Raw genomic sequence first — 24,585 nt, forward strand, 5'->3', positions numbered from 1 at the left:
GCCTCTGTGGAGCAGACTCGTGAAGGACGCTACTGGGCAGTTGGAGGCAGTCGCCCTCCAACAACAACGGAGGGCAGAGGAGCGACGCTCACAACAATGAGCGGAGCGCCGGGTGGCTAAAGCATAGCAAGTTGGCACAGTAGGGGGCACAGATGGTGCCTCGGCCGGTCATTTCAGTCAGTCGACCCGTGGCACCTGGGTCTGCCCCGTGAGCTCCTGCCAGTGGGCGTTCGACACTTTACGTGGCCTCGACGTGCACCTAGCCTGGCACAAGCTTCATGGTGACATCACCACCACTTAGTGGCGAATGCCGGTTGTTGTTTTTTGTAATTGCACACGCATTAATGCAATGAACATCACATCGCAGTCTGCTTTTCGCTTGCAAATTTCAGATTTACTGCAATACACCCGTCCTTGGACGGGCAAAAGGTAAGTTATAAATGTCTTGGCTTTGCTCTCCAACAGACCGGTGTGCTGTACTAGGAACGAATTGGCATTTTCTATTTACGTGACAAACCTTACTAATTGGCTGTGTCGTCGGGTGGTGGTAGGTTTTAATGACGTATTTATATATTTACGCGATCTAACCCAAAAAAATCCTGTATTATGGCTTTAATTCCCCACTCCTATAAACAAAAGTCCAGTGGTCCTTTTACTTGTGTAGGTCATGAACATACGCTTGTCATTCCACTGCTGGATGAAGTCCTCCCCCTTCCGTGTGGGTCGAGGAGGTTGTTTTGACCATAATTTCCCACGCACGTCGATGGAGGCGGGAAGATTACACACGGGAGCAAGGAAGTACAGTGCAACAAATGGATTTTGCTGCACCGCTCTCTACTGCCCATCACATAGCCCCAAAGCCAATAACACCTGTTATGAATTATGGTGCTGATCCATCCAAGCACTATCCAGGCTCAAGCCAGCTAAGCTTCCGAGATCTCACAAGATCAGCCACTTTCCGGGTTATTGTGGTCACACGCCTGGGTCACCAGGCATCCAGTCAAATATTTCCTCATGTACAATGTATATAATAAAATAACAAACGTTCAGATGTTAAAGTGTTTCTAACCTACATAAGTACGAGGCAGCGCTCATCCCTTGCTTCACAGCGCTGAATTGGTGGTGGAAAATCAGCATTCATATGATGGAGCAAGAAAGTCATTAGAACAGTCAATATAAAAAACAGCACCCACTTAAAAAGTCACAATACACGGCTGTATTTTTTTAAGTTACAGATATTTTATTGGCTCAAATTTGCATTGAGACAGTGCTCATGTGCTGTTTACAACCTTGAGCCCTTTTTAGAAAATTCCATATTCCTATGGCAGGTGCGAGTGTATCCATACAACTAGAAAAAGGCATATAACGATGTATGGTTGTATACATTAAAATATATTCTTACAGTCATGGTACACGCAAATAATCATAAGCGTTCGAGAAGAGATTATTTTTTTGTTATTTTTATTTTCTTTGAACCTATTTACGTGACTTTACCGAAAGACCCAAGATTACGAATTCCTGCAGTCACGAAAGCTTGAAGTCAAGATTTAAGAGATTAGTTGTAAAACTCATGGAAGTTATATGGAAACGAGGGGAAACATCGGACCCCTTTGGCGTGCAGATTTCCGCGTGTGCTAATTGACGCCGGTCGCGATCACAGCGTCAGATGATTCCGTTCTGCGCATAGCGCGCTTCGTCAAGCTGCTCGCCGTTGTAGAATAGTTCTGAGCGATGGCTGGTGTTTATTTTATTTAGATCAATCGTTTCCTGTTCACGCTCTGTGCCGCTCCACTGTCATGTAACGCTTTATTGTAATCCCAACCTTCGACCTCACCTGTCATTCAAGTTCTATTTGTTTTTTAACCAGGTAAGGCCCACCGAGCTATACAGCTCTCTTTCAGAAGTGACCTGGCCACAAATGATAGCTCAACGAAGTGGCTTACGTGGAAATTCATAGCAGCCAAATAATCTAAATGCATGATTATAAAATGTGGGGGGACAAACGCGGAGAAAAAGCCACACGACCACGGAGAGAACATGCAAACTCCAATTATACAGCAGCAGGTGTCAGGGTCGAGATTGGGATCGAACCCACGACCTCCTGCATACCAGATGAGGTAGTTAACATCTCGCCACCGTAGTACTCAGAGGAACAAGCATAAAATGAAGCACGTCAATTCATCGATCAAAAATCGTATTTACACTAATACGGTCGCCGATTCGTGCGCGCCAGACTCAATTTGCCATTTAAAATCAAGCTATATGCAAATTATACGTCCGTGTTAGATTTGGGCTCAAGGCCGCAAACTAAACACTATGAAAGTGATACTAAAAATGCTAAACAATATAAATAAGGTGGAAAAAATAAACAACCCCGATAACTCTTCTTGGTTCTTTCGGTAAAGTCACGTAGAAGGGAAATAATAAAATAATAAAAATAAAACAATAAAATAAATTATTTTTATTACTTTATTATTTCCCTTCTACGTGACTTCATTTTTTTTATTATTTTTACCTACGTGACTTTACCGAAAGAACCAAGAAGATGAATCCCTGCAGTCACGAAAGCTTTAAATCGAAATTTAACCCCGATAACTCTTAACTTGACTTGCGACCTTGAGTCGTGACAATCCATGGTAGTCAGTGGGGAAGTGACTCATCAGACACACCCGACTACTACAGTGGCCAATAAACCACGCACGTGCATTCCTTATGAATAGATACTTCACACATGATCAAACCAGCACGCATAGTTTAATATATATTCAACACACCACAGAGCCTTGAGAGCTTGATGATTTATTAGCTACGCCTGCTACAGCAGACACGATTAGGTAGAATTTTCATATTACGGTTTATTCACGACCAACATTAAATCTTAACTTAAAGCCTTCGTGACTGCAGGAATTCATATTCTTTGGGTCTTTCGGTAAAGTCACGTAGATCAGGAAGGATGACGAACGCTTGTGTTGCGATCGAAACCGTCGTAGTTTTTTGTTATTTTCTTTGAACCAATCTACGTGACTTTACCGAAAGACCCAAAGAATACGACCAACATTATTCAAGATTTGTTTCTTTTGGGTGAGATCAAGAAGATCTGAAGTATTGTTTTTACTTTAACCCTCCACCACCAGGCAAAGCCAATCAAATCAAGTTGCCACGTGGGAAGATATGCCAAGTTACATTTTTTTCAGCAAACCGGAATTTGTTAAAGCAAGCAACATTTCTTGACAATGTTGTACATCGGTAAAACGTACTCGCCACACACACACATCACACACGCTCTCACCCAAACACGTGGAAAGCCCGCAATTGAAACCGTGTATTTTTGACAGCTAAAGTGTCGACACCCCAACCTACACGACTACATCATGAGTTACCCGCTTAACAGCTTCACTCTCCTGTCGACAGCGGTGATGAGAATGTTTCCACGCACACACGTATGTGCTCGCATTTCTTGAATAACCAGATTTTTTTCTATTTACCAATCAGTGGTCTCCCCCCCCCCCCCCCCAAGGTGCTCATCTTATGTCCTTTTTCTTATTTCATAATAATGATTATCATCGGCCATGATCAATCCACTGCTGATTGAAGGAATCCCTATGCAGCTGCCATGTCTCACAATCCCGCAATGCAATATGTTTGATTATAATAATAGTTAATAAAGCCTTTATTCCAGGAAAGCCTAACCGAGTCTCAGGGAATTTTCTGGGGTGATTGGTCAATCACGTTCATGAGCATTTGCATTGTGGGAGGAAATGGAAGTGCCTAGAAAAAAAAAAACCATGCAACGTGAGTGCATAATAATCAAAACCCCATTTAGGTTGATTTAAGAGACTTTTTTTTTGTACTGCCATCTCCCCTGGCCACCTTGCAGCCCGATGGGTGGAAGCGTTTCACAAATCTGTGTGATCCACTAACGCCTGGCCTCCCAAGTGTAGGAGCGCACAATTGTATCACCATGCCCAGATTATTTCAGCCCCATCTGGTCTGTCTCATCCATCAATTTATACCGACAGTCACATAAAAAAAAATTGCCTTAAAAAATTGTAGTTATGTATCTATTGGTGCCAATAAGAGCATATTGCATTTGTTTTTTCCCATATTAACAAGTTTAAGTTATACGCGAGATATGTACTGAAATTGCATGCTATACCCTTTGGTTGTGCTTTCGCTACGTTGTCCCCACCTGAAGAAGGACGCTTGTTTTGTGCCCGAAACGTCGTGATTTAATTTAGTTGTTTAATTTATTCTATTTTTTACCTACGTGACTTTACAGAAAAAAACCAAAGAGTATGAATCCTTGCATTCACGAAAGCTTCAAATCTAGAATTACATGCTATGTTTAAAACTGGCCATAGCACAAAGAACATTAAATTTGGTCTTCCATAAGAAATTATAAAGCGCCGAATGAAACTGCCCTTTGTATTCTACAGCACTGGCGCGAAATTGCAAAAAAAAAAAATCCATAACGTACTTTAGTGGCCCTGTTCTGTACAATAGCCAACTCATTCTGCCTTGTTAAAGAGGCCTCGGTTGAAATAAAAGACTCAGGGCCGTTTTAAATGAATCGTATGAATAAAAATAAATATTAAAAGGGAACTAATTCAACATTCAATTAGTTGTATCTTCTTACTGCTAATCCGATGCATGCACATAATTCCAGACGCATAATCCACTCCACAGCTCTTGCATATCTGCACGATTTTTTACGTGCATTTTGGAGCACAATGAACTGCTCTGACTGCACAAACACAAATCCAACAAACCCATATTGATTATACGCAGCACTGCACGCGTTTGGTTTTTGTATATAACATTTCCTGGGATTTTTGTGTGCGTTTTTACTGCGTAAAGCTCATGGAAGGGTTATAATGACTAATGTTTTATGTGTAATGTTTGATGTACAAGATGTGTGGAATAAAATGGCATGGAAATAAATTAATAAATAAATAGCTCCATGCTCTAGGCAGAAAGGCAGTGGCAAACCGCATCAAAACACCACCAAGCCCAATGCACATATCGCCTTCAGAAATGAAAAATTAAAGACAACCCACAGTGCAATTGTGGCCATGCAACTAAAACTATGGACAATGTGTGGATGTTGAACTTCTTTCACACCGTACGTAGCCAACCATGCTAATCGGAGGTGCATGTGAAGGACAATAAATTAAACACAAAATGCGGTTCTAAAGAAATGAATTTTCAATCTAGGTTTAAAAGTGCATAGCTCCAGTGGCTTCCTAATATCGGCAGGAAGAACGTTCCAGACGGCCGAAGAAGCGCATCTGAAAGCGCCACGCGATGCGGTGACCGTCTTTGTCCGATGATTACACATTTTTGGACCATCTTATCTGACAGGCACTATTTTACTTTACCGAGTGTTAACATCCCTAACGTTTAACAGTACTCTCTTTATTGTCAGCCAACACTGGTATAAACATGGGCATTTTCGTTCCTTTTCTATTATGTACATCCACAGTGACTTGTGCACAAACACGTCGTTGACCACGACCACGAGTACCCCGTCCCTCTGTTAGCCCCGCCCCCCCCCCTCCCGATACGTTCCATTCATTGGCTACCACATTCTGATAAGCCCCTCCCCCCTCCCCCCTCCCCCCTTAACTGGTACTTAAGAGCTTACACCTTGAATCCCTCCCTCACTTGATGCAGCAAATCTGGCTGTGACGGTCCCACCTGATGACGGAGACTTGTGTTGCCTCCGAAACGTCGTGATTTTTATTGTTTTATTTGTATTCATTTTTATTTCTTTTTTTACCTACATGGTGACTTTACCGAAAGAACTAAGAGTATGGTTATCCAAAAGCCACTGCCGAGGATCACGGCCATGTGGCTCAAAAGTATTCGGTGGAAACGGTCACATGTTCTTCCTCCGGGAATTATCTGCCCAAAAATGGCTCAAGCAACAGGGAATCCGGAACGAATTAGTTTTTTTTTAAATCCTTTATATTAAGTTCACTTGCTTGCTTAGGACCTGTGCAAATCTTTCGGTTGTTTTTTAACCCACTTCCCGTGATCCAATCGAGCTGACATTTTCCACACAGACTCGTTGTGCGTGACAATTAATGCTCGTGAAATTTTTTTTCCTAAATTTTACACTTTTTAGGACAAAATATTATATTTAATTACCAATTGCTTAATGCTGCCATGGCAGCCATCTCAAGCCAGAGGACGAGAGGACTCTAGCCGCCACGCATATAAAGGATTTATAGTGAAAAACTTTGTTTTTACGGGTTATAGTTGTTCACATTGTAAACCCCTGTAGTCTGCACTCTTTCAATGGAGGAAGAGCACATAACCACACAAACTCTCTCCTGAAGCTCTCTCGTGGCTAGCAGACCTCGACATTAGCATGTAACATATTGCCATTTCACAAGTAGCGGCACACCAAATACATACACGGGTGTACTCGACCAGTAATTATTGACCTGGGTATGCAGTTTTTAAAGCTTTGTAAATGTTACTCCTGTTTCCTGACGCTGCTAAATGCCCACATTTCTAAAAGGACACTCCATCATAAGCAATAACTTTCTGATGATACATTGCAAATGAATTGTATCAAATTACACTATGATTGTGCCTGACTGAAAATGATAGTGCAAGCCTTATAATACAAAGGACTTAAAGGGAAATTAGTGGCTCATTTTGCAAAGGAGCATTCACATACATCAGACATTCACATGTGATCATATTTGATATAAAAATACAAATAATATTACGTTTTTACATAGCTTAATGTATCACTTTTATGATGTTTTTCTTGCTGATGCACCACAGATCTCTATTGCAAACTAGCTGGGTCGCTTGGTAACAGGCTGCGTAAGACTTTCCTCGTAACAAATAAACATTGATCCAATTGACTTAACTACACAGTACATCGCACAACACTGCGCGATCCGCAACACGAAGGCGCATATAGATTCAGACGTTTGAAGAACGTGTAAGAGTGGATGTACATAATGGGAGAGAAACCCCACACACGTGTGATGGGGCAACACTCATCGACGCCATACAGAAGAAACAAACGGAGATGAATCCACACTTGCTGCACCGCCTTCTCCTGGCGAGTCAGGGTACAACGACCTCGACAACATTTTGTCCGAACAACCAACCCTCGCTGCCTCCTGCTATGGATTATAGGTGTGCGCCATCACCGCCCCGGTAAAGATGGATCTGGCAAAGGGTGGCGCCATCACCACAGGCATTAGACATTCTCCTGTAGGGCAATGAGAGGTTTGTCAGGGGGAGTATAGAAAAGTCGTTATTTTTTTCAGAGCTTAAATGTTATTACCCAGGTAGTCCATTGTCCTTCTACACACACAAAAATATATTTATACCACTGGTGAAACAACCAAAGCAGGTACATCCTGAGAAGTGTTTTTCTTGGAAAATAAGCATTTTGCAGTGACAGCGGTCACAACCACAGCTGAGACCAAAGCAAACTTTGCAGTTATAATAAACGGAACACAAACACAGAGGACCAAGATGAACTTGGCAAATTGGTAATTTACACAACTTAAAATGTAGAGCGATTCATTCGCGGAAGAGACAACACGCATTACTACTCATTAGCTCACGCTCCGCTAAAGAGCACATCCTGCAAGTGTTTTGTTTATGATAATAGGTTTTCCCCTTTTTTCTGGCAACAAAACAGGTGTCGAGATGTTAAAACACCAAACTGAAACCTTTTACAAGGAATCATGTCTGCATTAACCACAAAAACACATAATACTGTATATGCATTGTCCTTGAAACTGATTGGTCCACACCAGAAACAGCTTTCTTTTGAGCCTCGTCTCATACGGTGTTAGACCAGAGGATGCATTTGTGACGCATTTTGGCGTCCTCTGGTCTAACACCGTTAGAGACGAGGTTCAAAAGAAAGCTGTCTCTGGTGTGGACCAATCAGTTTCAAGTACAATGCATATATTATCAGAGTATGTTTTTTTGCATTCTGACCACAAGCATTGTGGTTAATGCAGACATGATTCCTTGTAAAAGGTTTCAGTTTGGTGTTTTAACATCTTAACACCTGTTTTGTTGCCAGAAAAAAGGGGAAAACCCTATTATATTTTGGTACTGGCAAAGGAGGTCCCATGATGTTGTTTATTTCCGTCTCAACGTTTGAAGCATTGCAAACAGCAAGAATCATTTATATAAATGAGGGTCCTAAAGGGTACGCCAAAACAATACAGCGATCTTAAACAATGATGACGGATTGTTGAGTTTCAGCCCTTTGTCAATCCACTGCTGGATGAAGGCCCGTCTGTCTGTGCAGTGTCGGCCGAGGGAAAGTTGTTTAGTTCACTGTTCGCCACGCTGGTCAGTTGCGGGCTCGTGATGGCAGATTTAGATTTAGAAGTTTATTTGCCGAGTAAATAACCCATTGAGCTAGACAGCTCTTTATTCTAGATTTGAAGCTTTCGTGACTGCAATGATTCATATTCTTAGGTTTTTTCGGTAAAGTCACGTAGGTCAAAAAACATTAAAAAGTAAAATAAAATAAAAATCACGACGTTTCGGAGGCAAGACGGAAGCTTGTGTTGCCTCCGAAACGTCGTGATTTTTATTTTATTTTACTTTTTAATGTTTTTTGACCTACGTGACTTTACCGAAAAAACCTAAGCATATAGACAGCTCTTTTCAAGGGTGGACCCGGTCAGCAGACAAACACCGCAGCAAGCGTTACAAACTAAACACGATTGACGATGGTAAATAAGTGCCATGACTTGCGCAGAGAACTTGGATTTAAGTGAGGGTGATTTGCGCAGCGACAACCTCACTCTCTCGACCAGCCGCATCTGTACCCAGTGGCAAGACGTAGTCAAGACGACTGGAGATGGTCCTGGTTGCAGTGGAAGGTCCAAAGACCCGTTTTGGTGGAATTTCCTCCACCAGGGGTTCCACACGCCCAGGCTCAGACAAGCTGAGTTTGCCAGGTTAGTTAACCGCCGCCCCGGGGTTCGGCGTTGGCAGCTGCTGACTGTACCGACTCACCAGGGATGTTGAGCCTGGTGTGCGCCTACGGTAGCAGCTAGAGGGCCGGGCCAGATGGAACAAGCCTGAGGCACAACTAGCTGGTCAGACTCAAGGGTGGACTCGGTCAGCGGACAAACACCGCAGCAAGCGTTACAAATTAAACACGATTACATATATTTATACAAACAATATGATCTTACAAACAAGTACGTACATTATACGTTATTGATCCCAATAGCTTCGATCACAATAACGTCTGTTACAGAGATGGCAATGGAGTGTGGAGATCCCCAGAGAAGGCACCAGTTGGATCCAAAACTTTGGAGTAGCTCCAAGAAACGCTGTTGAACCCAAAGTTGCGTGCGGAAATCTCGGAATCGTGAACAAACAATCAAGACACGCATGGCAGATTTTTTTTGGGAGAGGGGGGCATTTTTGTAAATGGTATTAACAAGTCTGATAAATAAGGTGCAGATCTGGCCTGGGTGAGGCACAGAGATGACACGGATATCACTCGCTGCTGATGTCAGCCAGGTCCGGGAATCAAACTTAGGAGGCCAGGTTCATCGCACGCTGCGCTAACCGATGTGCTAACCACTGCACAACCGCTCCATCACCCTTCTCAGCAATATTGGCATGTCCCTTCTCAACAATATTGGCATGTAACGGAAGGCCCTTGCGATGGGTACTTTTCTTCCCCCCCAACTCGCTTTGTTGCATTCACATCACATTGATTTACCTTCACATTTTTGCCTGCAGCCGCTTGTTAAACCGGGGATTTAGTAATAATGTGTATATACACGAGCTTTAAAGGAAGGACTAATAAAGTGGTTTTACCATTGTAACAAAAATGGGCATATTGGCAGCACCGAATGCCGTTTTGGTTTCCCAATGCAATCTTCTTTTTGTTTAAGCCTGGTCCCAGCAGACAGAAGCAATGATCAGGTAAGTGCTTAATGGACCATGTCCATTCCAATATATGAATTTCTCCATTGGTCATAAATTTCCATTTTGCTATTACATTAAATTGGAAACACCTTACATTATATTATTCTGAGCAATGCTGGTCTCCCGGCTTTTCTCCCCTATACGGCGTATTGAATTGTACATATTCCTGTATAGCTGAATATAAACATTTCACACACATTACCCTTGTAAAATGTGTCTGAACCAGAACACGAGTTAGACAGGGACAAGATTAGCATTATATTGATACCGCCCAATATGTCTGGCTGTGGTGACGATCCATAATGAAAATGGTGATAATATAATCAAAGGGAACCACTGTACCATCATTTTATGTACGCAGAGTGTTGTCTTGTAGCAAATTGGCCCTGAGGAACATACCTAATCTCAACATAACTAAAAATAAAATGTACCAAAAGAGACATTCAGGTAGTTGAGCTTTGCCATTAAAGAGTTTCAAATATGACCCAGTCAGTACTTACACAATGGCCTATTCATAAACGTAGTCATTATTTTACGTGCACGTAAAAGTAACATGTGGAGTGTTGATTTTATTTTAAAATGACAAAACACCACCATCGTGGGGCTGGCAGTGGATTCGATTCCTTGAACCTTGAGCCCTAAGGTAAGGAGACAATGACAACTACACCACACAGACACTTCTGGCTTAATAACACACAGTTTTCATGCATGGACATCGCCCTACAGCAGGTTTGAACCATACACTTCGACTCAAAAAAAATTAAATTCATAAAAACAATTCAACCACCAACTCCGAAGATCAACAAAGGCAGTACACCAATCAGCTCTTGGCACCCCCCAGGTTACACAGCGAGACCGTACACAGTGTGAAGGGAGGGGGAAAAAAAATCACACACAAAGCAAAAACAAACCAAACTACCTGTCTCCATGGGCCACACCTGCAACACAAACCCAGGGTCCCAAGCGGGCATTTTAGCCGTGCCGTTTAGCGACAGGTAAGCTCTATTAAATATCGTCCTCACGCGCAACACGCCACATGTGTTCTCTGATGCTGCCGGCGTTAAAGTTTCCACACCACGAGCAACTCTGTATTGTAAATCGTGCGATGTAATTATAGAGAGCGTGCCGTTCTTGTACTCAAATAGACTGCTAATAAGCCTGCTGGCAAATCGACGCGTTCATAGCGCCAGTGGGCCATGCGTTGACAGCATATACCTAATCTCTCTTTGCACAATTTCAGAAAAAATATTACCTGCCGTTTAATTTCACGTTGATAATACAATTCTGAAAGGCCAGAATTGTGTAATTTATCACAGTGCCAATTAAATGGTGATATTCCGTACGTATGGTAATGCATGAGCTGTTAAGTGCCGTTAAGATCGCAATGCATAGTGCGGGAAAGAATTAACACTTATGCATTATCAACCACTGCAGTCTAATACAAGAAAAACTGTTCATCAATACACTGTATTTCTATGCTTCTGGTGTGTATACTGTATGTGTATGCTCACAGCTAAAACATTGCTAAACCTAAATACGGTTAATGCGGTACTTTGATTATTAAAACAAGAATCGAGCCATGTGGGAGAGTAGTAAAGTGTTGGGCTTGCAATCATAAGATTGCAATTTAAAATCACAGTCAGCATTTGACTCAACCCGGGGTCGATAAAATGACGGTGCTACATCGTGGAGAGGGTCAACAGTGAATGTTCCCTGGAAAGGACTCACCCCGCTGCCATGGGAAAGTGGAATTTCCACCACTGGGTCATGACTGCAACGGGACATTAGCGTCCGAGCATTGATTGCGCAGGAAACCGCTCACTTTTATGAGAGCGCTAAAATACAGAGATGTACCGAGGGCGCATCTTTTACCTTCATCAATCGTTGACAGCAACTAAGCCAGTTTTTTTTTTATGTTACGACGTGAACAAAAGATGGCATACGGTCTTGGTGCTGGCTCAAAATGGATGTCAAGTAAAATTTGCATTAAAATTCCTGTAGCGGGGCCGAAGGCAAACAACAAGCGTAAATGTTACACGGAGATTTGTCGTCTTTCTCCGCCACACCTCCGATTAGCACGGTTGGCTACGTACGGTGCGAAAGAAACTTCAACATGCATACAAACAAGCGTTCACTCAAGAAGAGTAGAAACACACGTGCACGTAGACTATAATAATTTGTAGAAACAAATTTGGTTTCCATATTCAGTGGGTCTTTCGAGAAAGTCACGTAGATAGGTTCAAAGAAAATAACAAAAAATAACAAAAAACTACAACTTTTTTTTTCCTCTTGATGACGACCGCTTGTGTTGCGATCGAAAGGTCGTAGTTTTTTTTATTTTTTGTTATTTGCTTTGAACTTATCTACGTGACTTTACCCAAAGACCCATATAATATGAATTCCTGCAGTCACGAAAGCTTTAAGTCAAAATTTGGTTTCTACTTATAACAGGAGCAGTGCAATCATTGATGAATGCAATTTTGATTGACAGCACCGATGTACCTTGCTGTGAATGTGACTGCGTCTCAAACACACAGTATTAATCTGCAACGTTTCATTTCAACCACCACTCAGCACTCCAGTTAAGTAAATGTGCAAAAAAGTGAATTATTACCTACTTAAAACAAAGAATTTCATAGACTGCCTTTTACATTATGGTTCAATTAGATGGTAACCTTACACTGTACCAAACGTTAAACAAGCTGCCTTTTATAATGCTCTTAATTCGTCTTTGCCACGTGGAATAATGCCAGGTCACCCAGGCAACGCTGTCAGGTTATTATGCTATTACAGGCCAAACGGTAAGCTGTGTTGAAACACAAGGTTTCCATGGCATCGAAGGTGCACTCTGGTCGAAGCTATGCACCCTTGCCAATATTTGTTCTGCGTGGGATTCGCTCGGAGTGTTTGCTTCGGTGAAACCTTGGCTTGCATCAAAATATTGCTGAATTCCTCCCACTCTAGCACGCCCCCGCCACCTCCACCGAGACTGTGGCACCAACTTTCCACATAACACAATGAAATCCCAAGGGTCTGTATCCAAATAATTATCATGATCATCCATCGACCCCATCCTTGCCATCAGTGTCATGAGTTGACTTAAAAACACACTTTCTGGGTAATTCCTCTACACACACCGCTCACACACACACACAAAACTTTAACACCGACTGTTCAGACACGTGCTCTTAGCGAGCATCTATGAAGGCCGGCACCGGCACACGAGGGGGTGGGTAGCCAGAATCCAAGACCGGCCCACGCTTGTCTCCCTCGTGGCGATATTTACACACCGCACCACGTACTCATTTGAGGCCGAGTCGACCTAGGGGAGGCCCAGGACCGATCCCAAATCATCGTCACCCGGAGTTGGCCGTGAGCGGCATAATCCAACTCGGGTGGCCAGGGTTCGTAGCGCTCACCGCTCTACACCACCAGCTCCCACACGCGGACAGACACACACGACACACGGGCGCATGCACGCGTGTGTGTTCAGCAGGAGTTGCACGCATTGCGGCTAGGTTGGTGGTAGACGTGGGGAGAGGAAATAAAACCACTGTGCTTCACGGAGTGACAGCGAGCAAATCACCCAGTGCCAGTTAATGTTGAAATGAGAGTGAGAGAGGGGGGCGGTCGGGAACCTATGGCTCGCGAGCCATATATGGCTCTTCCGGTGACGGCATATGGCTCCCAGACTATTTTGAGTTGAAAAAAAAAATCAGTTTGGAAACTGATTTAAAAAAACTTGTGATATTGCTTAATAATACTGTGTCATTTTAAAGTAAACAGAAATTAGTTTTGAAGATAAATTTCACGGGTCACGGGTCCCGTGACCAGAAGTTGCATTAAAAGTAAGACATATTTAATTTATTATACGTTAAAATACTATATGGCGCTCAATGAAATATATTTAGAAATATTTGGCTTTTATGGCTCTCCCAGTAACAAAGGTTCCCGACCCCTGAGATAGGGGGTGGGGAAGCACCTGACCCAAGCAACGGGTATAACTTATAGAATCTGTCAAAATGTTGTGTTTTTTAAACGACAGGGACTTTCAGAATTTAAATCAATAATGGTTTCCGAGTACTGAACCTGTAACTGGTATGTAAACATAGAATCTGGGTGACACTTGGCGCGCACGTGGACACAACAAGCGGGCATGGCCTAGAACACACACATCTCTGAGTTCTCAGGTATCTGCACAGGTGTGTTTCCATGGCCCGTGCTCTGTACGGGTTGCAAGGAACACGCACGAGTCGCCGTTGTGCGCAAACTTGAATCGGCCGCATTTTTTTCTTTATTTCCCACGTGTGTGCAGGTGTGCGTGCAGGTGTGTGACAAAGCGGGGAGCGGTCGTGTAGCGGCTAGCGCGCTGAACTACAAACTCCAGTCTCCCGAGTTCGATTCTCACACACGGCCAACACCAAGTGACGATTATATCCGATCGGTCCTGGGCCTCCCCTAGGTCGACTCAGCCTCAAATGGGTACCTGGTGCGGTGTGTAAACATCGTCACGGGGGAGACAAAGGCGGCCGTGCGTGGTGTCAGCCACCCACCAACCTCGTGTGCCGTTCCAGCCTTCATAGGTGCTCGCTAACGGCACTTGCCCCGACAGTCCGTTTAGGCTATCTGGGGGATCTTTGCCTTTGTGCAGGTGTGCGCAACGTGGAGAAGCAGTGATTGTGGCGCGGCGACGTTATGCGCGGCAATTCGAGTTCTATTCCCCCTCGCCAATGACGATTATCCGAACTGGTCCCGGTACTTGCCTCGGTCGACTCGGCCTCAAATTAGCAACTTGTTGGTGCGGTAAACATCGCCAAGAAGGAGACAAAGGCGGTCGGGCGTGGTGCCGTGTGGACCTTCAATATGAGTGCTACTTGCTAACAGCACTTGCTCCAGAAAACCTGTTGAGGCTATACCGGGGGGGGGAGGTGTTTGTCTTTGTGTGCAGGTGTGTGCAGGTGTGTGCAGGTGTGTGCAGGTGTGTGCAATGCAGGGCAGCGGTCACCTCCACGAGTGCACTTGTGACCGTGCTTACACACCTGTGTGTGTGTGTATATCAATTGTGCCTGTGTGCTCGTAAAGAAGGCGCTTGTGTGGATGTACACGCGGGCATAGACCACTTTGTATGTAACTGCGAGCTTGCAATTTGTGTAGCCGCATGTGCGTGCGCGTGTGTGCACGTGTTTGCTCTAATTAGCCCCGTGAACTTGAAATGACCAAAACATCTTGCGGAGTCTTAGGAGGTGGCTTAGCGAAGCCAGGCTTCCACTTGTGATCGGGGTTTACTGTGCTTAATCGTCTGAGGCACCTTAGATTGTGCACGCTACCACAGGAATACTGATTTGGAGGAATACTGTAGGTCTTTGCTCAGCATTACTGGAAGATATCTTGTGCATGGATAACCCAGATTTATACTTATCATTGTTATTCAAAACACAGCCATACACAACGACAGAACTAAACACGAATACTCATCAACTCCTGTGTTCAGTGACCCCTGCATTAAGGAATTACACGGGCCATTATGAGCTCTTAAATAGATGGGTTAAATTGGTCATGGTACACAAAGGGGGGGGGGGGGGGCGGGGGGAACGATGAATTCCGTTAATTGACTACAGTAATCCTGATTCTTAAACTCACAATGCATCGAATCGTTTCCTCTTTATATTCGCATGTGTTGTATGTAATGGAGCGCCACGTCGGTGAGATGTTAATTACCTTGCCTGGTATACAGGAAGTCGTGGGTTCGATTCCGACCCTGATATTTGGAGTATGCATGCCTCTCTTCACGTTGTCGCGTGGATTTTCTCCAGGTACTCCGGTTTTTCCCTCGACATTTAGAATCAACACGCGTTTAAAGTAGTTGCTGCTATACATTTCCACGTGATAAGCCACTTCTTTGAGCTATCATTTGTGGCAAGGACGCTTCTAAAAAAAATTGCTATTTAGCTCAATGGGCCTTACCTGGTAAAATAAAAAGTTTAGTTTTTAGTTTCAAGGTCACTCTCACAACCACGAGAGGCGATGCCATAGACCGCAACGTTAAACATTTTGAATTGATTATTCCACTGAATCGTGACACTGACATTCGTCAAATCACTGGGGGAGGAGAATAACCACCCATCCCTCTGCTCCCAACGAATATCCTGATTGCACAGTATGCTCAATCTTGTGCTGTTGTTAGCACAGTCACGACAAAGCCACATGGGGGACTACTTATACCACCCATTAAATACGCAGCACAAATGGAAAAATAGTAAATGTTTGTACTTTCATCGTGCACAGTATTCACTCGCTCTCGAAAAGAGAAAACCACTCGGGAGGCGTGAGGAACCAACAGACGAGCAGGTAGGCAGCCACGTGGTGAGCCGGCACAAGCTGTAGCCTCAAGCTCTGTGATCTCCTGTGCATTATGGTGCTAACGGCAAATTAATGGGTTTTTAGGTGTGGGAGGAAAACCGCGTTTCCATGTAAATTACGAGAAACATTCGACAAAATTGACACCCAATAACACAGACCAATGCAATGAACTCCAAGAAACATTGGCATGCGTGGGAGCAAGAATTTGTCAGCTTGTTTAAAAATTCCCAATAATCAGAATTTGCTCAACGTTATTCTGCACCGCACGTTTGATCAAAATGTCATACTCTGCGTGGAAAATGTGCTGGAGGAGGCATTTTCAGTTTCCATAAGTGGGTCTTAAAAATTAATGGAAACACCACCAAACAGCAAACGCTTTGATAATAGAAAGGCTAACATACTGTGTAATACATATGCCCATTAATGGCACAGTTATGCGCCATAATGCTTATGACCAAATCACCCGGAATGTGCTTGGATATCGTCAGATCTCGGACGCTAAGCACCATTGAACCTGGTTAGTGCTTGGATGGGCGACCACCATGTACAGCAGATTGCTTCGGAGCGACGTGGTGGTCAGCAGTGGGCAGTGCAGCCAAATCCATTGCCATGCTGGCCTGTGCAGTACTTTCTATGCTCCCCAACGTCTATACGCCTCGTCTTCCGCCCAAACACACACTAAACGGCAAGGTGAAGTATGGTCAAATAATCTCCGTGATCCCCACTCAGCAGTGTGGGGAGACCCTCCATCCAGCAGTGGATTGTCAAAGGGCTGTAAATGCGAATTTTGTTGGTAATGCGTTAATCTAATTGCGTACTCCGGCTTCTTATTTTAACGGATGGGCAATTGTGGCCGCCTTCCCACGCGTCTGTGGATCTTCATGCCTGCGAGTTGTTATAAGTTTAAATCACGATTATTATTCAAAATAAATTTAAGAAAAAAAACACCGCCAACGCTAATTAATTTTACAAATCGGGATTAACGTCTGCAAACTATAACGCTACGTTTAAATCCCATTAGTTCATTTCACGTGAAGATTCTAAATGAAAAAAGACGTGGGCACATTTAAACTATCGACGAGGTGTACAGTGATAGGAATTGCTGTTCACTTCTCTGTTTAGCCTCCACCGTTTGGTGAAGCTCTCGGTTTTCTTACAACAAAAATCAATGCATATTAGTTTACGGCTTGCAGGAAGAGTGATGAGTCAAGGAAAGCTTTCCGTTTTACAAGTAAACCAATGAAGCTGGATATTGTGAAACTCCCTGTGCGCTGTTCATGCAACACTGTGCATGTGTAATGACCAAAATTACCAAGCACTCACCCCAAGCCAACGTGCAGCCAAATGGTTATTCAAAAGTAGGCCAAGGTCTTCGATTTGCCGAAAGAGGCCTCGACGGTGATTGGTCGGGAGACGGACGGAGTGGAACCCAGAGGCGACGATTGGGAACCCTTAGAGGAGAAGGGCAGGGATTGGCTAAGTGGGAAAAACGGTGAGGGAAGATTCCAGAAAGGGAGCTCGAGAGATATACAAGTATAACCCGTAAAAACAAAGTTTTTCACTATAAATCCTTTATATGCGTGGCGGCTAGTCTTCTCGTCCTCTGGCTTGAGATGGCTGCCACCTATGGGTCAGATGATTGTCTGACAGTATTAAGCAATTGGTAATTAAAATTTTAATTTGTTTTCCATAAACAGTGTAAAATTTTTGAAATTTTTTCACAAACATTAATTGTCTCGCACAACGAGTCTGTGTGCAAAATGTCAGCTCGATTGGATCACGCGAAGTGGGTTAAAAAACGACCGAAAGATTTGCACGGTCGTAAGTACGCAAGCAAGCACGCAAGCAAGCAAGCAAGCGAACTTAATATAAAGGATTTTAAAAAGGCAGAGCACAAGGGGAGGGGACGTACGAAGGAAGGGACGAGCTTCAAGACCAAGCACAAAGCCCGGGCCCAGTGTTGCGACTGTGTCTAATAGTGCGTCTTCCGAGTCATTTGACATGGATTGTTTTTTATTGTGAAATAAACGGTTAAACTATGAAGTGAACAAAATAACTGTCGTCCACAGAAGGAATGTACTGCTCTCATTTGAGTGGCATAACCTGTTGGCGATCCATGCGCATGATATATTTACTTTAGTCACAAGAATGTAGTCTATTTTCGACCGCTGTATTAATGATGATGCCGGTATTTTTTAAATTATACGTTCATACTCCATGAAGCATAGAAGGCCTATAAACTGTATCGTGATCTTGTTTATGGGGGGGGGGGGGGGGCATGACACAGGCAATGTCAAACAAACTTCTAGCAATGTTAAATGCCAAACAAAATTTTGTAAGAATATTCTGCAGACTGGTCTAGATCTCACCAGAGTGCATATGAAGGCAAGGCTGCACCCACTGCTGCTGAATATTGTACCAAAATTTTCTACTTGACTTTAAACATTTAAAAGGGGGGGGGCAGGGGGAATCAGCTCCCTCAGGTCCCTGCGAGGTTTCAGTGGTCATAACAGTCTGTATGTTGAACTTCTTTCGCACCATACGTAGCCAACCGTGCTAATCGGAGGTACGGGTGAAGGACAACAAATTCAACACAAAAGGCAGTTCTGAAGAAGAGAGTTTTGCAATCTACATTTAACAGTAGAAGCATCAGAGGGCCACAGAAGCGCCTGTGAAAGCGCGAGAGATGCAGCCACCGTCTTTGTCCGACGGAAAGCCAAAAAAGCTGCTGCGAGGTCACAGCCACGCGCCAAAAAGTTCTAAGCCAAAAACTGTCGCGTGTTCTTCCTCCAGGAATAATCTGCCATAAAAATGGCTCAAGCGACGGCAAGTCCGGAACAAATGCTGAAGATAGACCAGGTCTACCTGCTGGGCGTGAAGAGCGAGGAACGGCTGAAGGAGGCAGGAGCCTGGTGCATCAAGGAGGAGCTCGTCACGCAGCAGTACTACGACACCGCGGACTACAGCCTATCCCTGCACGCCACCTGGCTCAGCTGTCGCAATGGAGAGTGGAAGCTGCTCGTGGGGTCTCAAAACATCGCCGAATTGGAGAAGGACTTCATCCAAAGCCAAGGAAAGGCAAGCGAGATGGAGGTGGGCACTGATGACGAGGCTCAGGACTTAGCCAACGAGGCTGAGGATGCCAATAAGCCATTGATCAATCCGCACCGCAAGCATGACGACAACACATACGACGGGGAAAGTGATGGAAAAAAACAGAGTGGTGGTACAGACAACGCGTTTATCAATACCGCGATGCCAAATGTGAAAGAGGAAGAACATGGGACGCCTCGTGTAGATAGCCCAGTCAACAACAGCGATGACAACAAAGCCACGTACAAGCGTGATGATGACGGCACGGCCACCGAACGTGACAACTCGGAGGGCAATAACGCACGCGCAGAAGACCACGGCGACGCTCACTCGCGCGACGACTCGCGCACAAGTGGCCACGCGCCCGACAGAGCCTACAGCTACACAGAAATCAAGGGGGAAGGTGACATAGTGCGTCATCTAGGGAGCATCATCAGCGTCGACCCGCCCGACGGGGAAGGGAACACCGCAGGCCTGGAAGCGTTCCTACGGCGTGCCAACGTGCTCGCGTTCTCGAGCAGCCAGAGGAGCGAGCGTCGGGTGTGGCGCGTGAGGGACGCCTACACGGTGGCGGTGGAAGAGGATGAGCTGCTCGGTCTGAAAACGGCCCGCGTCTCCCTAACGGTACCGCTCTCCGACATCACGTCTGGGTTCGAGCGACTCGATCGGCTGGCCACGGAGCTGGGATGCAAGCGGTGGGAGACGACTTAGGCGTGGCCGGCAGCGAATTGTCGGGCAGTCGTTGGGTCCGAGGTGGCATTAAAAAGGTGACCGAATTTGTCAGCCCCTGACGCGCACTGCGTGGTGGAGTCAAGGGTAGTTGCTTTCACACTGGGCCTACAAGTGGGACAAGTTCCAACTTGCCCTTTGTTGCTCTGCAATACCGGAGGCACTAGCTGACATAGAGAATGATGTATTCAAACCCGATAGGCATGTGATAATGCATCGATTACAATCGATTCTTATGTTCACGATATATGCATTGAATCGCGTAGTTAATAATTCCTTTGTTTATATTTGCTTGTGTGCTCTACGTAATGGGTTCACGTGATCACTGTGGTTACTGCACCTCAAATTAGCACGGTTGGTTACGTACGGTGCGAAAGAATTTCAACAAACAGTAGAGACGCTACAACCACCGCAACGTGAAAAAGGCTTAGCTTACGGCTACAATTCCAGAAAATTCATCGAACTGCGAGGGAGGCAATTCATACACACCTAAAATCTGATGTCTGAAACTAAACACACACACTTAATCCGGTACATAAGAATATACTTGTGTTCACACAACGCGAACTTTCCATACCATTATGGACAACCTTAAAAAACACAAATTTATATTTCTGTACAACGCACCCAAGAAAAACTCATATTTATTGTTAGCCACAAGGCGGCTCAGCTATTAGGCGTACCTGCCCAACTCGTTTTTGAAAATGTACACACGTTTTGAAATTTCCCTGGGACCCTGCCACACCGTTCTGACACTTACTTATGGGCGTCTTCCATGATGTGCAGGAGGCACGTGCATTCGGCGGTTTATCGAAACCTCAGGCTCTCGCGGTTCATCTCCAACCTCCGTCCCCAAGGCCACTGCTGTGATTTACAACAACAGATGGGGTTAGGGGCAGGGTAGGGGGAAAACAGGGGGGGGGGGGAGAAAGCGCGTCAGCCTTGCTCTGTGCAAACGTCACTTGCTTACGGAAAGTAGGGGATTGGTCAACTTAAAAGGACATACAGCCGGTTTAAATACAACACCAAGGCGTACCATTCCAGACCAGTCTATTACCAAGCCAGTCATGCACGCGGCTTGTATACATAACACGTACAGTGATTCAACCCTCGAAGATTCGTTAATTGGTGCGATTCAGGGTCGCAATTCAATTTAACTAAGAAATAGTTTTTGTTTGTGGTGAACGTAGTAGCCATTCGTGGCTACAGGAGTCAAGTGAACCCAGTACATGCAATATATAATTGAATAAATAACTATAAACATTTTCTTTTACGGTCCTTTATCGATCCACGTGTGAATTTAAACCGCACATAGGGAATTCTGGGGAGAAATAGGTTAGTCACGTGCACGCAAAAAATCTCAAAAACTGAAACTGCATAAAGCGATGGAAATCTGTATAGAAATGTAAAAACATTGATTCTTACATGCATGATTTGATGCACGTTCCATGACTTTATAAATGGACGTTAAATCAATGAATAGCTACGCATTGCAAAATACGTTCAACACATGATGCAGTACAATATATCGAGAGTAAAAATTCGTTCAACCTTTTGAACATATTTCGGTGGAGTGGTGGCGCAGTGCGTTAGCAAACTTCACTTTGAACCTGGCCATCTACGTTTGAATGCCAGGCACGAGTAACACCGGTGGCGAATGATATCTGCACACTGACCAGCATGGTGAAGTATGATCAAACCATTCATATGACCAACCACCCTATAGTGTGTGGAGGCCCTCATCCAGAAGTGTAAGTTTTAGTTTGAACATAATTTAATTGACGAGCCATGCATGTGCTGTCTATTGAACATATGGCATACATTTTCTTGGCACATATACGGTTTTCATTCAAACTCAATAAACGAAATGCCTTTTTTACTATACAATCATCTAATATTTTGTATGTTTATCTATAGAACTACACCACGAATGCCCCACTAATTTCAATGAATGAGGTGTCATCTGAAAGAGTATCATATGCAGTTTATACAAACTAGACCAAAATTACCCAAAAAAAATTACCTTCCACCCGATAATTTGACTTACTGGCTGGCGCTTGTGCCATTCATCTATTTTATCATTTGCAATGCTCGGTTGTGCAATGAGGCTCTATTTAGAGAATAATACAATGGACAGAAGCAGCGTATGCCTTTTGCAAGGCGCGTGTATACAAGGCGATAATGGAGAGAAGCCGCTGGATCTCAATGAGATGTCCAATATATTGTCTAAAACAGTGAGCGGTGGAGGGCTCAGACGAGTTGAAGGCTGGTGAGTGGAGACAGGCGTGCGAGTGACAGGGTGGGGGGGGGGGGGTCAGGTGAGTGCCAACCGTGCGTCAAGCCACCCCCCTTCCTTCGAGCCGGGCTGCCCTTTCAATTCGCATGCATCGCTCAAAAATCCGGGCACACTTCAAAAAAATTAAATGACCGCAACTGTTTTTTCTTCTTCAAATCGCCACAACAGACAACCAACCAACCAACCATACGTCGGCTCGCACGGTTGAAAGTCACACGCGTGTTACGAATGCTCTGTGGCTAAAGGAAACAGAGCGAGGAGCGCCAAGCGACACGTGTTTTGTCGGGGTCACCTGTGCGCTGCCAGCCAAATGTGATTGCCCAACTCTACTGTCCCCAATACAGGTTGCTTAAAAAAGAAAAGAAGGTCTGCGTTTCAGGAAATGAGCTTAAAACAAAACTACGTTACGACCCAGCGGACAAGAATGGAACACGTGTGGCATGTTGAACGGCCAAGTGCAGTTTGAACCTGATTAAGATGGCTCCAATGGGTAGCACACACCAGAGGTCGCAAACGGGTTTTGATTCCTTACCCGTACCCGGCCGCACCAGAGTCGCAAATGGGTACCCGTACCCGGCCGTACCCGTACCCTACCCGTACCCGGCTGGGTACGGGTAGGGTACGGGTATCGGGTACCTGATTGCGACCTCTGGGATGAAGCCATGTTGCAGGCGCGGGTGGGTTGATTCTAGGAACTTGAATTGTGAGAAGAGACAAGACGTTGGGAAATGAGTGACAAACGGTTACTCACCAGTGACTCACGGCCTACCCGTACCCGTACCTGACCGCACCAGGGTCGCAAACGGCTACCCATACCCGTACCCGGCCGGGTACGGGTAGCCGGGTATCGGGTAGGGTACGGGTATCGGATACCCGGTTGCGACCTCTGGCACACACACACACACACTGAAAAAAACGAGACTCCCCAGCAAAAAAACGTTCGTCTTAAAATGAATCAAAAAGCAATGCATGTATTCGCTGTGGTCTGGTGAGTGGTGGGCAGTCACTCGTAATTTCAGTCTGAGACCCAACAATGAGGTGATAATCCGGGCCAGCACATTGGTTTGGGTTTCACGTTGTCATTGAAGTCATGGGGTTGTGTTTTTTTTTACGGGACTTCTAACTTCATTAAATATTTAAAATGTATTTCCTCCAGAAGCATCTCAGCAAGCATCGTCAGTAGTTTCAGCGGCAACTAATTATCAAGCGATGTTCTTCATTAAAAGGCCACATTTTTGAGCATCATTTTTGGCAATCGATCTCCTCCTGTTCCGCCAGATGCGGATGGCAACAGTAAACGATTAACCCGTCAGTCATTAACATGATCCGCCAAAGTACATGTAACAAAGCGAGGTTCTATGATATACCTGTAGGAAACATAGTCCTAGCTTACGGCAAAGGAAAGACTATCAGGTGCGCGTAAGGCATTGGATGGATTATTGTTGTTAGTAAATAGTGTGTGCAATGACAATACACCCATAGTAAGCGCACTGGAGCCTGCAGGAGATTTAAATGAGACACATACCTAAGGTGACATACATTGCTCAGTGCAGTGTCACAGTGTCATGGTCTCAATATGCTGCGAGAGAACTGGACGGTCAGGTTCAGCCCTTTTCCAATAACACGAACAATGGCCAAGCCTCGGATACCAAAAAAAAAATCACATACTTGGAACATACACCGCCTGTAACCCCCTGCAGAACATTTACCCAAAAAGCGTGACAACACACGTGTGGGAAAACGTACATATTTTACCAAGCATATTATTGTCATTTGCGTGGCGTCATGAAATATTCATGACTTATAAAGTATTCATTACTCCAGCTAAGTTATAATAGAAAGTACTTCGTGCGAGTGTCAAGAGAAATCTGGGAGTCGCTTGCTGAATGGACAATCAGTCCAGTGAATTCCAGCCGATTTTACCCACCTTGGTTTGTACTGTGCTCAATGAAATAAAAATGCAGTTGTAATCTAGCACTGTAACGTGTTATTTATTATGCAATCCATATATAAAGCAACGCCACGTAATTCAGGAGAGAAAAAATACAACTTTCACTGATACTTTACATTAGAAAAACATTGCAGCCCCAATTGTATGCACAATCTTGATTTGAAGCTTTCGTGACTGCAGGAACCCATACTCTTTGGTTATTTCGGTA

At 44.5% G+C, this 24,585-nt stretch overlaps 3 protein-coding genes across 8 annotated transcripts in view; 2 read left to right on the plus strand and 1 right to left on the minus strand.

Moving 5' to 3' along the window:
- Positions 1-24,585, plus strand: part of LOC133341828 (synaptotagmin-2-like) — a 389,152-nt gene that overhangs the window by 185,145 nt on the left and 179,422 nt on the right. The gene's annotated exons all lie outside the window — the stretch shown is intronic.
- The window catches only part of LOC133341821 (ras-specific guanine nucleotide-releasing factor RalGPS2-like), a 210,483-nt gene that overhangs the window by 163,971 nt on the left and 21,927 nt on the right, over positions 1-24,585 (minus strand). For all 5 annotated transcript variants that reach the window (XM_061550583.1, XM_061550582.1, XM_061550581.1 and 2 more), the window contains exon 2: positions 20,891-20,994. In XM_061550583.1, coding sequence (XP_061406567.1) covers positions 20,891-20,907 — 17 coding nt within the window. In that variant the 5' untranslated portion in view covers positions 20,908-20,994. The remainder of the gene's footprint in view (positions 1-20,890; positions 20,995-24,585) is intronic.
- LOC133341824 (uncharacterized) lies at positions 10,826-21,000 on the plus strand. Of its 2 annotated transcripts, XM_061550590.1 has the most exons (3): positions 15,744-15,761; positions 16,234-16,296; positions 19,102-21,000. In XM_061550590.1, exon 3 carries the CDS (start codon positions 19,120-19,122, stop codon positions 20,110-20,112), a length of 993 nt encoding a protein of 330 aa, XP_061406574.1. In that variant the 5' UTR covers positions 15,744-15,761; positions 16,234-16,296; positions 19,102-19,119; the 3' UTR covers positions 20,113-21,000. The 2 variants fall into 2 exon arrangements, with proteins under 2 accessions (XP_061406573.1, XP_061406574.1); XM_061550589.1 differs by lacking the exons at positions 15,744-15,761; positions 16,234-16,296 and adding an exon at positions 10,826-10,943.

Source organism: Lethenteron reissneri, chromosome 12, assembly GCF_015708825.2.
Source record: "Lethenteron reissneri isolate LAM-NWPU_2019-01 chromosome 12, ASM1570882v1, whole genome shotgun sequence".
Taxonomy (NCBI): domain Eukaryota; kingdom Metazoa; phylum Chordata; class Hyperoartia; order Petromyzontiformes; family Petromyzontidae; genus Lethenteron; species Lethenteron reissneri.

Bases quoted from the DNA above. Each gene is read 5' to 3' on its own strand.
- LOC133341824 (XM_061550589.1), top strand. From the start codon at position 19,120: ATGGCTCAAGCGACGGCAAGTCCGGAACAAATGCTGAAGATAGACCAG.